Genomic DNA, 19,091 nt, shown 5'->3' on the forward strand with positions numbered 1-19,091 from the left:
TAGATAAATCCAGGATGACCACGGTAGGGAGAAACTCAAACGTTTAGAATTTTGATTAGGTTACCATTTTGGGCCTTTGAAATTTTGATGTTTGTCATTCTTTTGTGGTAACTTCTATATCAACCTTATAGAGTGGCTGACTTTTATAGAGTGGCTGACTTTAGCAAAGTTTTTTTTCTGTCAATTTACAATCACAGACTGATTATTTCTGTTTTTAATAAAAAATACTGTATTTTTTTTTTGTTAGGGCCAAGTTGGTTATCCATTCATACTCTGGAAATCAAACAAGCCAGACAGATAACTAAGGTAGAAAGCTACCTGCAACATTTTATGTACCCTATATGCCATACCAACCTCATTTAAGCATCGCTTCTTTGTAAAAATATTTCTGATAAAGGTTTCCTGGACTTCTTCCTGTTTAACCAAGTACTGCCAGAGCCTCTTCACAGATAGGGCAACATGACTGTTAGATCTACAGAACAAAATTAAGTATTACTCATACTTAGGAGACATGGCAATAACTTATATTCTAATCAAACTATAGTCAGAAGAAATACTAAGGCAAAATTACAGCTAAACACCATAAAACACCTATCCACAAACACTCTGGTACCATCTTCCTGATAAACCTACATGAGAGAGTAGGAAGAACACAACAAAGAAAAGAACACGTTGCATTTTAACCTCCTATCTTCGGGCAGCTGAGATAAATCACTGTAGGAGATTATGCAAAAATAAAGTCAATATACAGATTTAAATTAGTCCACCTCATTCTTCACAACATGGATTTTTTCTCTTTATTGCCACTGAGTGCTTCTACTACAAAGACAATGAATGACTAACACTTCCTTCCAGAAACACATTACCAGTTATGCAACATCTGAAACAATCATGACTTTTTGGTAAAAAAAAAATAAAAATAAAACCAAAACCCAATCAATCAACCAAAAACAATAAAAAACAGGACTGTAGATTCAGATCAGACTTCGAATGTTGATACTTATCCCTGGAAATTGTACAGCAAAGCAAAACTTGGAAGTACAAACAGCTGATAATGGTAAGTCAAACCCATAAAACACTTAAATCACTTTAAATTATGATTTTAGAATAAAGCCAGGTAGCAGATACACATCAAGCTGGTCATCTTTAATCAATGCAAGTTACTAAAATGAAGCGTGACAAGCCTGAAATACTTTACAATAAAGAGCCAGACTATCTGTTGATTCTGAAACTAAAGGTGACAGTAAAATTAAGGCAGCAGAAATCTTTTTAAGAAAACGTTTAAAAAACTGAGAAAATCTTCTGACTGAAATGTAATTATGCAGAATTATCATAACAATGCAATTTATTAAATATTTCTTTTTTGATTTCAGGAAAAAAAATACTGACAAGAACAATTTTGTTCCCTCTAAAGGTGGGACAATTATTTAATTGTTACTCATCCTTAATTATCATCTCAGGACAAATTTGGTATTCTTAATTTTATTGTCAAGCACAGTTCTTCCATATTGTTACTGGTTTAAAAAGAAAATTAGAAACTTTGACTGCTTCTTCTAGTTTTGCTCTGTACCAGATGTGCATGAATTCTGATGCATACCCACAGTTTTACAAAGGATTACAGCAGAAACTACCATGACACTGCTATCAAAGTTATGGCCTATCACATGCACTGACAACACAACACTTCATTTATTTACTATATTATAGTCAGCATTTACAGAAATTAAACTCACCTGAATGGAGTGTTTGTAGGTTCAAGTAAAGTTTTATGGCGAAGCAATGCAGGACCAGCAGCTAGAGCATCTTCAGAAGCATGAACTGAAATATAATGTTGAGGTGGACCACCATATAGCTCAAGACGTCGCTGAAGAACTTGTTCCCAGCGCTGTAGTGTTTTCAGAACTGCATGGCATATTGGGGAGCTAACTGGAAGCTCTAGAATGACATGTAAACAATAATAAACTACCCTAATTCTCCCTTATAACCACAATGTAGACAACTCCACAGCTGAATGCTTAACTGGATTTCAAATATCTCCAAAAGTAAGCTTTATTCAAACTTCAGCCTGACAATTGCAAGTATTTGCACAGATTAACTGCTTTGTGCTACCACTGCTACATAAAGGAATAGCCTTCTAGAAGGCCAACAGAAATTAAACAAGTGGTAAGAATGATGTAACTTGAATTACAAAAAATATAGGGTTTCTACCAAGAAATAAATATTGTAAACATTCTTGCATGACTTAGAAGCATAGAAAAAATCAAGTATACAGAGACTCCTGCTAACTGCTGGGCATTCCTTCTCACCCATTCCTCTTAACCACTCACAATGTTATTTCATAAATAAAACATTATGGTAAACATTATCAGAAGAATTTAATCCCAAACTATGAAAAAAACTTCAGGACTAAAAATAACGTTCAAACATATTTACTGTTCAAAACATGACCATTAAATACAAAGAGAAAACTCTGTTGCTTACTACCTGAAAGGTCATGTCCAGCCAAAGGGTAGAAAATCTTCAGGTTGTGAAGTACCAGCTGAACCATTGCTAGTCGCATCAGTGACCAACTAGGAAGAAAATACAAGTCACTTACCAATCGGAAAATTATTTTTTTCATGCATTCAGTTACATTTTTTCAATGCTTTAAATCCTCATGATAAATTGTTGATAACTACAAACAGTATTTCAGAATATTATACATATTTTAAATTGAAAGACCACTGTACCATGTATTAATGAATAAAATAATCATTGTGAAAAATTAACTAATAAATCTAGATAATGCACTTCCAGAAAATATCAAGTAACCGGTGTATTATCTCAAAAGTAAAAGGCCAGAAATGCAAATCTAGCCATTGCAGAAGACCCTGCATTCTAACAAGTTACTCACCTGTATGAATTTGAATTGGAATGCTCCTGATTGTGTGAATTTGATGCAAACACATCTCCATCAATATCATCATCATCTTCACCGCTTTCCTGACTCTCTTCTGAATCATATTCCACTCTACTTTGTGATGGAAGAAAAGGCTAAAAAATTACACAATATTCCTTGAGTATCTTCTACCCAACATACGTTTTACATTATCTTTTTAAAAATAGATCACAGTAATATTTAATGTTTTATAAAAAAAGCAGATGTCTCATCTTACTCACTTTAGTAATATGGGGAGTTTGTACCTCATGAAAAGGTTAACTGTCCTAAATGGGGGACTTCAACCACCCAGATGTCTGCTGGGAAGTCTACAGTGCAGGCTGTAAGCAATCCAGACGATTCCTAGAGTGTGCTAAGGATAACTTCTTGATCCAGGTATTAAGACAAACCAACCACAGGAGAAGTGTTACTGGCCCTGGTGCTCACCAATGCAGGTGAAAAGGTTGAGACTGGAAGCAGTGTGGGCTGCAGTGGCCATGCCCTGGTTCAGTTTGTGATCTTGACGAATATGGGCCTGGCTAAGAGCAAAATCAGGACCCTGAACTTCCAAAGAGCAAACTTCAAGCTGTTTAAAGACCTAGTGGATGAGATCCCCTGGAACACCATCCTTAGGGAGCTGAACAGAGCTGGAAACTCTTTAAAGATGTTTTCCTTAGAGTACAAGAACTCTCCATCCCCCTGTGTAAGAAAGCGGGCATGGAGGGCAGACATCTGGGACAGCTGAACATGGACCTACTGGCCAAAATGAGGTGCAATAAAGAAATGCACAGGCAGTGGAAGCAGGGACATGTGGCCTGGGAACAAAGAGTACAGGGATGCAGTCCGAATGTGGAGGGATAGATCAGGAAAGCCAGGGCATGAATGGAACTGAGCTTGGTAAGGGATGCAAAGAATAACAAGGGATTCTATAGGTATGTTGGTCAGAAAAGGAGAGTGTGTCCCCTCTGATGGATGGGAAGGGTGGACTGGTAACAACGGACATGGAGAAGGCTCAGGTATTCAACAACTTTCTTGCCTCAGTCTTCACTGGCAGTCAGGCTTCCCAAATTCCTTTAGTCCCTGAACCTGAAATGAGGTCTGGGGGAGCAAATCTCCTCCTACTATAAGTGAAGAGCAGGTTTGAGACCACCTAATGAGACTGAACAGGTACCATTCTAAGATAAACACTGCATACCTTAACTATTATTTTTTACATTATTCAAAATTCTAATGCTGAAAATGAAGATTTTCATTTTTACATTGTAACATTTTTACAATTCTTATTCCGCTTTCCTTTTACATCAGGTGCATCAAAACACACGTAGGATGCAAAAACTTACATTTGTCAGAGAAAAGCCAAAGCCACAATTGCATTCCCCCCCCCCCCCCCCAGCTCTTCCAAGGGCTCAGAGCCTAAGGAACAAGAAAAATCCTATCCCCTGCCTAAAGGGTTCAGTATTTATGACAACCATACAGTCAGTGCCCCGGTGTACTATTCATTACTTGCAGTTTCTTGTTTCTCCTTGCTCCTAAAATTTTGCTTACATATTCACTTTGCTGATATGGCTAATACATGATACAGAAATGCACCATAGCACTCCATAATAACTGGTAGTTTTCTATACAGAGAGATCTCAGGCAGCAAACATGAAACAAGACCATGTAGTTTGATTTCTAATAAAAATACAAGTTTATTTAATGCATTTTAAATAGATGATAAAAAAGCTGCTCAGGAGAGATGTGGACATACTGGAGAAAGTCCAGCATAGGGCCACAAAGACGGTCAAGGGACTGAAAGATGGGAGGACTGGAGCACCTCTCCTACAAGGAAAGCCTGAGAGGTGGGACTGTTCAGCTTGAGAAGAGGAGGCTTGTCAAAATACCTGAAGGGAGGGTGTAAAGAGGCTCTTTTCACACAGCCAGGCTTTCAGTGGTAACTAGTGCCAGGACAAGAGGCAATGGGCACAAACTGGAACACAAGAGGTTCCACCTAAATGTCAGGAAGCATTTCTGTACTGTGTTGGTGATGAAGCACTGGTACAGGTTGCCCAGAGAGACTGCAGAATTTTCTTCCTTGGAAATCTTCAAAAGCCACCTGGATGTGGTCCTGGGCAAACTGTTCTGTGTAGCCCTGCTGGAACAGGGGTTGGACAAGGTGCCTCCAGAGGCCTGCCCCTTCCAATCTTCACCATTCTGTGATTCTGCAATTCTCACATGTCCTCATTCATCAGAATAGCTAACCCACATGTCTATACTCTAAATGTATATAGTATTATTTTGTTCGTAAGAACTAATTTTGTAACAGCAGTTTTAAAAGAAAGCTGTTTTAAAAAATAGCTATAGGCAATATTTTAGAAAAAAATGAAATGCAAGTAATAACAAGTGGCTTTTGTCATGCATCTTACTTGATACCTAGGACAAAGACTAAGCAGAAAATACAATTGCAGAAGTGATAGAAGATTTTAAACTTTTGTAACAGCCAAAAGTTACCTTTGCAATGAAGTAATCCCAGATACTAAGCTCAGGAGGAATAAATCTTTCTTTGTCGGATGGAGATTCTTGATCTACTAAAGGCAAGGCAGGTGACTGAGAACTCTCTTTTGGAGAGGTTTTTGATGAAAGCCTAAAACGTTTTTGCTGTTTCTCTCCATCATCTAAAGGAGAAAAAAAGTACATGATGCTTAGGGCTGTCTGTTCTACTTCCCTACTACCTTTAATAATGGGATTCATAATAGAAAATAATTTTAAAAAAACTTCTGCATTATAACCTTTCAGAATTTTATCTTAACATTTCTGTAACAAACAAGCATAGAGAATGTTAATCCTCAAATATGCAGAACTAATCCAGAACTGGAACTGCACAAAGGGACATCCTCCCAATACAAACAATATGGCATAGCAAAGTATGCATAACTGCATTAGTTTTCTAATACAGATGCACATATAATGGCTCAAGCAACAACATTACAAAGCTAAACCTTAATAGGCACTATAAGTGCTAATGAATACTGATTTTTTTTTTTTTTTTAATGACAAGCCAACAAACAGCCTTGTCTTCCAGAATATATAGAGCAAACACCTACTCCAGATTGCCATTCCTCCTCCAAATTTTAACCAACTGTTCCTTCCAGAGGAGGTCTGTAATTTCTCCTAACTAGTGCAATTCTGATGTATCTATTTGTCCTAACAATGTATATCTCCAGCCAACATGAGAGGTTCCATTTTAACTAATACAATTCAATATATCCCTTATTAAACAGGGAATAATTGCAAAAACTAGTAATTTATAATACTCTTGTAACAAAATTCCTAGGAGCTGAGGGGTCTACTCACTTCCCCCAGCATTTACTTTTTTCAGAATAAAGAGCATCTAAGAGATTTCTTTGAATGACATTCTCAAGGATTAGAGTACTCAACGAAACAGCTTATTCAGACTATCAGAAAAGTCTTAATGCAGTCATACGACACAAAAATTCACAGGCTTTGTTTCAGATCTCTCCTTGTTAATCAAGAAGTATGAACTTCACAAACAGAATTAATGGCTTACTTTAAAAGAGGCACAAAACCATCTAATAACCTGAAATCATTCTGGTTCTTAGTAGGTGAACTGTATTTCAATAAAGCCTTAGAGAAGGTAGAGAAGGAACGATATAGATTATCACTGTCCTTAGGCAATAAATTAGTAGTCTGGCTCTAAAGAACACTTCTGTAGTGAAAGGGAGGACGGAGAGAGGGAATTACAGAGATGTGATGCAACAAGGTGCCCTTAATTCATCCTCAGTTACAGACCAGGTGGACTTGGATCTGTTTTGTACTTGACTGTAAAATTTGCTTATAACTTTAAAGTAGATACATATATAGTAGTTCTGCATGTTATACATGTATATTAGTTTCTAAGGTGAAAAATACAATGCAATCAAACGTTATTTTACCTAACAAAGTTAAAAGATTAAGATGAAAAAGGAATCAATTTTTTGAACTTCTTTTTGAAATAAACACAGTTTGCAATGTGTCTTATGGGTATTAAGCATTTACTTTTTTCTTAACTATTTCCAAATCCCCTTTTTCTAGGTAAGAGTTGAAAACTGTATCACCCCAAAGAACCATGAAAGCTACTTAAGCACTCACTCACTTCACACCATCCCTTGGTTTATTTTTTGCTCACTTGGAGAAAAAAAAAAAAAAAAGGAGATAAAAACCTTTCATTCATTTTTTTTTTCCATACAGTAACAATAACACTAGGTAGTAACACTAGTCATAAAAGATCATATCTAAACACCTCTACTAAATAAGGGGAACAGGGTATGCCTTATGGCTTAAGTCTTTGGCTGATGCAACAGCAGTAGTTAGACAAGGTTACAAGACATGCAGATCCACAGGCTAAAAGAGCTGACTGAGTGATTAGATATCCATTATCACTGACTTCGATTCTCAACATGTTAGGCCAGACACGTTTATATGAGCTACTAATATGAACATCACAAAAGTAAAAATGTGATTTATGCTTTAATTCCATTATTTCTTTCTGCTGCCTAGGGACCACAAAACTAACTTCCACAGAAGCTTCTGAAATTACTTTCTCCTGTAATAAATCTGGAGATGGCTCATGAAGAGCCAGCATCCCTTTGTATGTCTGGAGGGAGCTACTACATGTAAATAGTTCCTACACCCTTGCTTTTTGTTTTCATCCACAGATGAGTTTAGAGTCTTGATAAATGCTTGAAAGATCATTTCCTTCAGAACCCTTGCAGGTACTCCAGTGACTTGAAAACAGAAGGTCTAACACTTTGGACAAAGGAAAAACAGTGCTTATTTAACAGTTATGTTAAATATTTTGTAAATATGAGATATGTTAAATATTTTGTACTACTTTATTGTAACATCCTTTTTTTTTCCTGTAACAGCTATTATTAGAAAAGCACTTACCTGTATTAAAAGCCAAAAACATTACAGCTGCAGTACAATGCATTTTCATTATTTAAAGCTCATCAGCTAACAAAGAGCATGCACATGCATTACTCTGTATGAAATATTAGCAATTGCTTAAAAAAAAATAGAAACTCACTAGGCATAAAGATAAGGAGCAAGTGTTGCATGATACAGAAATAAGCAAGTATATGCTTGCAGATTGTTTTTGTAAGCAGATTTCAAAAAGCAAGTGCTTTACTTCAAAACAGTATTCTTTCCACTCTGTTGGATTATTCTTTTTATTTTTTAGACTACCACAGGCTGCCCATTAAAATATAATTCAATATTAAAGGCAATGAAAGTACAATCATCTGAGTGGTTAGAAATACATAGTGCTGATGCCAATCTGTTTTCTGCATTCAAAAAAACTTTATGCAAACTAACAAATTTATTAAACATCTTCGTCATTTAGGATTTCAGATCACCTTTTATATTCATTTGCAAATTTTACATCTATTTTGTATTCAAAATATTTATTTTCAGTCCCATTATAAGACAACTGTTGTGTTAATGTTATCTTCCAAAAAAAATACGAATCTTTCCAACAAGTAAAATGCTTCTATTCCTGCAGAGATCTGACAGATGCAACAATATTCTGTTGCCCATGTCACCTCCTTTCCACCTCTTCAGGAAGTGCAAAGAGGCAGAGCTCTTTCAATTTCCCCCCAAAAATAAAATGCAAGTCAGACATACTGTGCCTTATTGAAGATTGAATGCATGCATCAAGCACCAACACCCCAAATGTGCTATGAAAAATGCAAGTCTTAAAGAGATATAAAGTTAAGTTCTTTAATAAGCATCAACCTTGACTGCAATTGTCAGCGCTGCTGAAGCCCAAAACAAGGTGGACTGGCAGATACATGACAAAAATGTTGATTCTGAATCTCACCTTGAATCATTTTCCTAAATGTAAAGCCCTTCACAGATTCCTGTAATACTTTGGAAAACTATAAATGCCCATGTCAACAGCAGCCTAGTGAAAGTCTACAGTGATGAACATTTTTGTCTCCAAACCTAAGGAGAATCTGCACTTTGCATGGTTACAGACTCTGATGTTTTCACCATCATATGCTTATGTATGGACAACAGCCCTGGCCTACGCAGCTCCAGTAACCAAGTTGATGAATTTAACAAATTAGCACTTGACAGTAGTCATTAAGTTTCATAGGATTATAGTAAACAAGTTGTAGTGCACTATATGATTAGTGTATGTGCACAAGACTTTTTTTCTGCATTTATGCATCATTTAAGAAGTAGCAATTCACTGAAAAACTGAAATTATACACTAACATCTCACATGTTTCTGAATAGATTATTTATCTTACGGGCACTTTAATAAATGGTGATTACAAACCTCTGAAAAAGTTAGATAAGCACAATGAAGTGCTTTGTAGCATACACATACTTTGTAGGCCTTTCCTGTTATGATCATGTGAGGCTTTCTCTACTGAGCCTAGATAGCTCCGTCACAAGGCACACCTCAGGCCAACTTCTAATCTGTGTTAATGGCTGGCTGAAATAAGAATGAGACAGAGTAATAGCGAGAAGACGAAGACATTAATAGAAAGGCCACACAAGTAATGAAGTGCTCAGTACCATTCTGATAAGCTCATCTGCTTCTCAAAACCTATGGTATGTTAAGCAAGTAATTATAGTAAGAGGTGACAAAGTTTATCATTTCTCCCTACAGGAGTCCATCTATAGCAGTAATAATATTTGTGCTAAAGCTTTTTTAGTTGCTTATAAAGTTAACATCATCACCAGAGAACATTAACTTTTTCTAACAGTCACATATTATCCAATTTCTGACAATGTCTTTTCTACATCTGAAACCCAAAATGACTTTAATTCTATAAAGTATACTTTGCAAAATATTCAGTCTGGAAGAAGTTATGCATTTAATGTATTCTTGCAGCATGGAATAATTGAATATATGAAATGAAACTATGGATTTCTAACTGTTAAAGCAGAATTCAAACTTTTCCTTAAGAACCCTCTGTATTATAGAGAAAGTACCATCTCTATATAGATTTATGTTACACAGCTGTTTTGAAAGAAACTGTATAGGAAACATGATTTTGACGCTATTTCATACAACAAATAATAAGGTTATTTTTCAGATGCTAATTACCTCTTTGAAAACATAATATATCCACTATTTTAAGACATAAAAAGGATGGGAATTCTCAAACGTTAACTTCGTTTGTCAAATTCTTTTGTTGCAACTGCAAATACAAGAAATGTGGCTGAGAAGTTTAACATAAGGAAGTATTTGAACTGCTATGTTTTTTCTATCCTTACTGTGAAAAGAAATGGAGTGATAGTTTTTCACTAAACTAATTCTGAACATAGGTCAGGATTTTACAAGACTACCAAGACCTTTATTTTTTTTTTGGTCCTGTTCTTTTACTTTGTGACTAAAAAAATCCTAATAACAGAGATAATATTTAATTACAAGGTAGTTTCTTCCAAATCTGACTGTATGCTAAAGTTAACTTAAGCGATGGACAGCAAGGGAAATCACACGACAACTTTATTGGCCAGCTACGTACATACTGCTATGACCTTTTAAAAAAAGTTTGAAGCCTTTAGCATTAACAACCACATTCAGATGGAAGTGCGATAGAACTGATGGAGACAGGGAGAGATGTATGCTGGACATGTGTAGGATCACGTAATGTTATCTAACTAGAACTCTTAGCATTAGGATTTTTTGGCTTTTGATCTCCATTTGAGAGTGAAAACATGTCACAAAAATATAAAAATAAATTTATAAAAATAACCTAGTTATACACAAAGTAGGACACTGTATCAAATCTAAATTAAGTGCTAGATTCAATTCTCAGTGTTCAATACTGAATGCCAGAGTTAAAATAGGCCGACAGTAAGGGCACAAAAATATATCTGATTTAAACCTGATTGCTCTGCTTACTGGGGTTCTACGTATTCAATCATTCCCTACTTGCTCTAGACAAATATGCATTAAAAACAAATAATAGGATTTTGGAATCTGAGAATCACATAGGTTGGAAAAGACCTCTGGAGGCCACTGGTTCAACCCCATGTTCAAAACAAGACTGGCTTAGGTCAAGCTAGTCTAGGCCTTGTTTATTCAAGCATTGAATAACTCCCAAGATTCCTCAGCCCTTTTAGTTCCCTCTCCCAGTGACTGATTGTCCCTACAAATCAATATTTATTTTCAATTTCAGCTTCTTGACTTTTCCAGCAACAGTTTTACTAATCCTGCAATCAGACAGCCAGCAGTCATTTCTAAGAAAAATATGAAGTAGACAGGCCTTTAGAAGCATTCAGGCTATCTTGCTATGTAAAGACAGTTACCTCAATTTCAAAACAGTAGTAGCAACATTAAAACACCTCAGTATACAGTTATCAATACCTAAGAAACTTAGAACTGCCAATAAAAGAAGCCAGTTTTGGTTTCCAACTATGCAATCCTGATATGGTGAACATATTCAACAAAATGTCAGTTGGAAATATTTATTAAATTCCAAAGAGAAAACTGATCTGATCTACAATGAGAATGAGAACTTTGATTAAATATCACTACTCTGTAAATATTTTTCTAAATGTCTAGTAAAAACTGTATGTAAACATCTATTTTCCTCAAATGTAAGTTCATAATACATTTTTATATGTAACGTATGATACCAATAAAACCAATACATAATTTATATATAGTATAAGTTACAATATATATACATATATTCAGATATAATGTATGAAGTTACCATGGTTTAAGTAGATTAATATAGATAAATGTAGATTAATGTAGATAAAAAAGGTAGATATGATAGTTGATATGTATGATCATTGCTCATGGTTTTATGTAAGTCCAACTACCTTAAGGTAGAAATCTGTTCATTCTGGATAATTTATTATCCAAATTTAAAACTTGAAGGTTGTTTGCTTTCCTAAAGGGTTCTCAGACTATCAAAATTAAACAGCATCAAGGCACTATTCTTTGTAATGTTTAGATGAACACTTAGAAATCCACATGCATAATAATGCTTATATTCATGAAGCAAAACAAGCAGCTCTCTAACAAAGATATGAAACACTTCTGATCATTTCAAACCATGGTCAAAATAACTGTTTAAAACTGATTTCAAAGGAAGTATAGTAAGATTACTACAACACTGTCAATTTAATGTTTTTTGTTTTTGTTTTTAAAGGCCCAATTCAACTGCTTGTTATCATTACAAAACATCACTTTAAATTTTGATGTCATGGCTTGCAAACAGAAGTTTTTCTCTCTTTCTACATATGCAAAAAATCACACATAGCAAACTGCATGTAGAGGCCTAGTACTAAATCTAGTATCTTGCCTGAAGATTTGGTAGGACTATGAGTATTGAAGGCAGTTAGGGATTTGGAAAACCCCACGCATTCCATGGAGAACACTACTACCTGATGTGGGCTAGGCATTGAGAAGTGCCTACCTGCCAAAGAGAGAAAACATACTGTATTTGTAAAATGGGAATATATTCCTGTTAGGACAGAACTGGAAATCTTTAAAATGAACATTAAAAACTAGGTCATAATAGTATAGAAAATTTTCTATGTAAGATGAATTTAACCCCTAATATTACAGCAGTTGTACTAAAACACTATTTCAATACCATTCATTTCTGCTTCCTATTCTCTTCTACAGAATATCCATGTTCATAGTTTTAGTTCTTTGTTCTTCATTGCAGATCTAAAAACATATTGTATTATTATTGAACACAAACTGTTTAAAGAAATTACTCTTAAGCTTTCAGCAGTCAAATAATTTATAACAACATCAAAAAAAAAACACACACAAATATAACAAATACAAATACTAACCAGTTTTTGTCTTTAACTGCAGCTGTCCTGTACTGGGCGTATGAGCTCCTCCTCCAAAGATAGCAGACCACATTTTGTTGTTAAGTGGATGAGCCATAATTCGATACAATTCATTGCTAGAATGTGTTGCTAGGCCATGGATGAACAGACTCAGATAGACTGCAGTTAGTATTTCACAAAGTAAAACTGTGAGCCCTGGGTGGGCTTCCTCACCAGCAGAATTTAAGAGACGTACTAGAGCTGTTATTCCTGTCAAAACAAGAAAAAATGTGTGCATGTGTGCACAATGGGGGGAGAACTCACCCTTGACTATTTTCATATTTCTTAATTATTTTGAATGACCACTTATATCATTTACTACCTTCTACTGCTGAAAATTCTAAGTGTGAGGAAATCAAAACCTCCAGGAGGCAGGGGTGACACGCTTATATTTTTACCAGTTCGTCACAGCTTTTCAGCTTCATGTTTTGGACTTACGGTTGACGATATACTTAACAACTTTTCAACAAAAAGATAAAAAAATAAGAAAAAATAATTCAAATTTTGTTTAAATATAACACTGCCAGATTTAATATGCATGAATCTTCCTTTCCCTGTGTCTCAAATTCTCTTTTCTCCTTATTTCTTTCAGGAAAATGTTATCTTTATTTTCTATATTTAATCCAGAGCCTCACAATGTATTCAATATACACTATCAAATTCTTAAACTTAAAATAAAAATATTAATCTTCCCACTGTCTTTCCTATGGTGCTTATTTCACCAGTTACACACCTAACTCCACTGTGTTGAAAATGCTGTATTCCCACTTAACAGTGGTAAAGCCATACAAAAATCATGGTTGTCAACTTAAACTACCCATTAAGTGTTTTGCTGTGTTTTTATACCCCTACAAACAGTTGTAGTTTCAGATACAGCATTACCTGTCTTACTTTGCATATATAAGTGAAAACACAAATAGCCATAGCCAAAGCTAAAGCTCATGTGTTACTCTTCCAATTGCACACACTGAAGTGTGTGAAGTTATTCAAAAATCGAGAAATCAGTTCAAGGTGACATTATCTATAAGCACAACTGCTTACATTCTTTGTATCATTCACTATAATTTTAAGCCTGCAACTTGTGAAACAAGGAGCACACATATTGCAAGCTGATTTCTCTCCAAAATCTCTAGATATAGGGACAGAAAGCTGACAGGCTGAAGTAACATAGCATCAAACACAAACACTATATGAGGTTCTCAAAAGGAGTTCTTAAATGTGAAATTAAATCCCATAATATGAAAACATATTTCTTTGTTTTGTTTACATTGAAGTTACTGCTGTAAACTGAAGCCCAAACAGCTGTATTTTATGTAGCTTACACTCTCTAACAGGACTGGTACAGTTTCATCTCATCATGGGCTGTTACCATAAATTATATGAGGGTTTTACAGATATTTGTATAATATATATCATTTATTATAAACTTATCATTTTCAATAGTTTCAGGTTAGCTCTACAGCTGCACCTAAGCTACAATCATTCTGAGACGGAGCACAAGCTAATACCACCTTTCAAGTCATTTTCAAGAGTAAAAAGGAGTGAGATTGACCTGCTGCCAGCAAGGGGAGCAACTAGAGCATAGTACATAATTCACCAGACTTTCAGTTTAGCGGCCCTCTACTAGAGGACCAGCTAACAATTTTTAGTAAGAAAAAGATGCATCAAACAACTCAACTTAGGGAATAAACACAATTACTAGCTTACAGATTTTTAAAACTGAAGATAATCTTTAATTGTAAGAGCTTATTTTTACCATTATTTTGTTACACATACTAGTAGAAAGTCTGGCGCATGGCTACATGCTCTTAAAGAGTGGATTCACACAATTAAGTTTTCATTAAGAAAGAAACAAAGCAACTGATACCTGGCCACTGAGAAGGCAATGTATTGGGAGTCACTGTTTCTTCTAAGCTTGTTGTTCTTAAAGAGTGGCGCTGAGTTAATAGCACTGTCTGATACACTGTTCCAGTGAACTGATTTGCTTGGAATGAGCTGTAAAACATAAACAAGATGTCATATTTATTAAAACAAACAAAAAAAACCCTCAACCCACACAGTTAGGTTTAAAACTATTCAAGTCATAACCCTTGCTATATGTAGGCAGATGTGAGTACTGCTTTCCAGTCAGTGCTCTGTGCATTGCATACACAGTACAGTGAAACTGTATCTTTACTATTCTCTAAAAAGTGCTTCTCAAAGACCTTTTACCTGTAGCTGTGGCCATCACAAAGACATTGGTAGATGCAAGCAGAGAGTGATGCTGCTAAGGTATGCATTACATATATCTGGAAGACACAGATTTATAGAATGTATTACACATAAGATGAACAGTGGTTAGCATCATAGCATTTAATGCATACAGATAGGTAACAGTGGCACTTAATGTGGAAGATACAAGTACTGATGGCAAAAAATCATTAACAAAGCCACCTTCTCTTCATAATTAATTTCAAGTTAGGTCAATTCACTTTTCAATGAAACTCATATAACCCAACAACCCATAATCAAAGCTCAGCTCTAGCTGCACTGTCTTCTATTAAGAAACACCACCATCTTAAACCACTAAACAGATCTGAGTTATACTTAAGACAGCATGTTAATATGTTGGCTCACAATTACTAATGCTGTGCTTCATAATGAAGATTGCATCTTAGCTTTTTGCAAACTCTTGTACAGGTCTCCGACACACACAATGTACTCAGTATCACAATGACCATAATTATCTTTGTCATAGTTCATAGGTATTTTATGTATTGCAAAACCCATTTTTACATAGAGCTAGAGAATCTGTTGACCTAATGGTTCAGTTAAAAATTATTATAAAAACTTATTTGTCTGTTCCCTCCTAAATTAAGCACAGATGAGGAACTGAGCAATCAATCTCGAGTGTTCTCTATAAATCCCTAGTAAAACTTAACACACGTAAAACTGCAGGAAAGATGTAACCTTAAGGGCTGGGTCTAGGTTCCAGTCTCAGTCTAAGTACAGAAGAAATCTTATGGAAACTTAACTTAAAAATAAAATAGTTATATTTTACTGTATGAACATATATGATGTTTGACAAAAGCATTTGAGTTCTTTGCACCTGGCAGAAAATCAATTTTTACACCTCAAAATTTAATTTTATTTAGGTCTAGGACCGAAGGTGTGGAGTTTACCATTAATATAACAGAAATTATTATTGTATTCTCAGAAAGCTAATTGTGACATGGCTAATTGTGATGCTGGTGGTGTAGTACAACATCTTTTCCATAACAGATGTCTTCTGGGACAAACGTCCAGTCCTGAAAGAGGTCAGTCTACTAATTCAGTGATATTTTTAGCCTAAGATCAATATTACAGCAGAACATATTTACATTCCATGGTTTTGTCACTTACCTGGAAGAAATAGCAGGAAGTTTTCATGCTGTCAGAAAAACATTCATGACTTAAACTGGACAACGACAAAAAAGCAATCCAAATTACTGCAAAAAATACGCACCTTGTTGTTCTGAGTATCTGGATGAGGTGGCGAATCAAGGTTTATTATGGCATGTAAAATATCATGAGTTAAGTTACCAAGATGTAACAATGGATTAGCCACGACTGTTCTGACACTAGCCGTGCAAGCAAATAGGAGAGGTATGGAGCTTTGCTCTGGCAGAGGTGTGGATGGTATCTGTACTGACTGCTCCTAAAAACAAGCAAGAAATATACATGAACACACACAAAATGATAGTAGAGCCTCCTAAAGTGAACAAAACTTTTAAGAAGGGAAGGAAGTTCTAAAATAACAAAAAGAAATCCATAATCTACAGAAAGCAAAGCATTACATTTATAATAAAACAAGTATATACTATAAAAACAATCAGGCCCATCCTTTTTCATATCTTTGATGATCTGGATGAGGGAATTGATGGCACCCTTCAGTAAGTTTGCAGATGACAAAAAGTTGGAGGGAAGTGTCAATCTGCCAGAGGGTAGGAAGGCCCTGCAGAGGGACCTGGACAGGGTGGGGCAATGGGCAGAGGCCAATGGGATGAGGTTCAACATGGCTAAGTGCCGGGGCCTGCACTTGGGGCACAGCAATGCTGTGCTATGCTACAGGCTTGGGGTAGAGTGGCTGGAAAGCTGTGCAGAGGAAAAGGAGCTGTGCTTATTGATGCCAAACACGAGCCAGCAGTGGGCCTGGGGGGCCAAGAAGTCCAACGGCATCCTGGTTTGTATCAGGACCAGGGAGGTGATCATTCCCCTGTACTCGGCTCTGGTGAGGCAGCACCTCCAGTGCTGTGTTCAGCTTTGGGCCCCTCACTAGAAGAAGGACATCGAGGCCCTGGAGGATGTCCAGAGAAGGGCTATGAAGCTGGTGAAGGGCCTGGAGCACAAGTCCTATGAGAAGCAGCTGAGGGCACTGGGGTTGTTTAGTTTGGAGAAGAGGAGGATCAGGGGAGACCTTATTGATCTCTACAGGTACCTGAAAGGAAGTGTGGGGAGCTGTGGGTTGGCCTCTTCTTGCAGGTAACTAGCGATAGGACTAGAGGGAATGGCCTCAAGTTGTGCCAGGTGATGTTTAAGTTGGAAATGAGGAGATGTTTCTTTTCAGAAAGAATAGTCAGGCATTGGAACAGGTTGTCCAGGGAGGTGGTGGTGTCACCATCCCTGGGGGTGTTCAAGGAAATGTTGGATGTGGTGCTTAGGGACATGGTTTAGTGGGTGATACTGGTGGTAGGGGGATGCTTAGCCCAAACAATCTTGGAGGTCTTTTCCAACCTTAATGATTCCATGATTCTATAATAAGAAAATTTCAACAGCAATATGAAACAGTGAAAAAATCTACATCTCTGAAGCAGAGAAAACACAAATTGATTTTCCCCACATACCTGCTGAGATTCCTGCAGTAGCAAGATTAATTCCATTCTAACAGATGCCAAACCTCCACCATGAGAACCATGAAGTATGCAGTAACTAAGGAACATTCGTAAGAGAGACTGGTATTTCAGAAGCCATTGACGTCTTTTCTGAAAGTTTTCTTTCTGTAGCATGGCTTTTTGCTGGTCAGCTAAGTCTTCAGTATTTTCATGTAATGCAACTTCCTCTGTCATCATGTTAATTCCTGATTGTATTTCTTCTACTTCAACACTATAATCGCAGGTCTTTTGAAGAGCTACCACTTCTCTTTCAAGCCACTGATAAAGCTGATACCTCAATTTCCCACCATCTACCTCATAACCAGTGGACAGTGTTCGAAGCTCTACGGTAAGAATTTTCAAGCATGCTCTAAACTTCAGCTGTGCTGAAATTATATCTTCTGATGGGCTCAGAATATCTTTTTCATCAATTGCACTGAAAGATTCTGTGTAGCTAGAGCTTGTTTCGTATGACTTTTCACCTCTCTTCAGAGGTTTTAGCTCTTTCATCACCAGTGAGGAATCTTCATTCTCATCACCTTCATCACTGTCTGACTGTAGTTTCAAATCTTCATCTTGGAATACTATACTTGGTTGGCTCCAGTCAAATGAAAGAGTTGAACTTGAATGTTTTCCTGAAGAACAATCTGAAGATGACCCTAGACCATTCAATACAGGCTGTGACCAATCAATACTGGAAGCCTGATCTTTTGTTTCCAGCTCTTTAACTGGAGAAGATGGTGAGTAATCTTTACTGGTATCCATTAAGCTAGGAGATGTACAGAATGGCTTTGACCTCTTGACAACTTTGGGCATCTTTGATAACACTTCTAAGGCCAACATAGGACAACCGGCTTTTAAATGAGCATATGCTGTGGTGAAGAAAAGTCGTCTTTCACCTAGGTTGATTTTGTCAGCTAATCCATTTTCCACTGTCAGGCAAATGTGTGTAGAAGAGGCATCAGAAGAGCCAAAATGACGTCTCAACAGGAGAGGATGTGTTCTTAAGTAGTTGTAGAAGTTAAACACTGCAGGGTTACAACTTGATGAGCCATCTCCTTCATCTGAAAGGATATTGCATCATAAGGGAAATCTACAATTCCACATGAAATAATACATCTGAAAATTTCTAAATTAATCAGAAGACTATTAGGTCTCAATATTCATTCTGTTGTTGACTTCATTCTACCACTTATTTCACCTGCATCAATGGGAAGTGGGGAGGACATTGTCAAACCTAATCACTAAAAAGAGAAGCTGGAGTGAGAGCATTTAAGAAGTTTATTATTATTTTAATTAAAAAAAAAAAAAGCCATTTCTTTTATTTGAAGCTAGGCCTGTTCTACTGCAGTCAAAGGATACTACAGTCTTGTTGGTAGTACAAATTTCTGAAGTGTCCACCAATAACTGGCATTAAGATGTTCCATCCT

At 36.2% G+C, this 19,091-nt stretch overlaps 1 protein-coding gene across 7 annotated transcripts in view; it reads right to left on the minus strand.

Moving 5' to 3' along the window:
• The window catches only part of DMXL1 (Dmx like 1), an 88,218-nt gene that overhangs the window by 16,852 nt on the left and 52,275 nt on the right, over positions 1 to 19,091 (minus strand). For 5 of the 7 annotated variants that reach the window (XM_035309307.1, XM_035309311.1, XM_035309309.1 and 2 more), the window contains exons 24-34: positions 17,635 to 18,725; positions 16,257 to 16,448; positions 14,984 to 15,060; positions 14,640 to 14,767; positions 12,734 to 12,982; positions 12,232 to 12,345; positions 5,408 to 5,571; positions 2,894 to 3,033; positions 2,485 to 2,570; positions 1,734 to 1,935; positions 355 to 472 (exon numbers count right to left, since the gene is read on the minus strand). In XM_035309307.1, coding sequence (XP_035165198.1) covers positions 355 to 472; positions 1,734 to 1,935; positions 2,485 to 2,570; positions 2,894 to 3,033; positions 5,408 to 5,571; positions 12,232 to 12,345; positions 12,734 to 12,982; positions 14,640 to 14,767; positions 14,984 to 15,060; positions 16,257 to 16,448; positions 17,635 to 18,725 — 2,561 coding nt within the window. The remainder of the gene's footprint in view (positions 1 to 354; positions 473 to 1,733; positions 1,936 to 2,484; positions 2,571 to 2,893; positions 3,034 to 5,407; positions 5,572 to 12,231; positions 12,346 to 12,733; positions 12,983 to 14,639; positions 14,768 to 14,983; positions 15,061 to 16,256; positions 16,449 to 17,634; positions 18,726 to 19,091) is intronic. The other 2 variants (XM_035309312.1, XM_035309310.1) reach the window with 1 other exon arrangement.

This window comes from Oxyura jamaicensis, chromosome Z, assembly GCF_011077185.1.
Source record: "Oxyura jamaicensis isolate SHBP4307 breed ruddy duck chromosome Z, BPBGC_Ojam_1.0, whole genome shotgun sequence".
In the NCBI taxonomy this organism is placed as follows: domain Eukaryota; kingdom Metazoa; phylum Chordata; class Aves; order Anseriformes; family Anatidae; genus Oxyura; species Oxyura jamaicensis.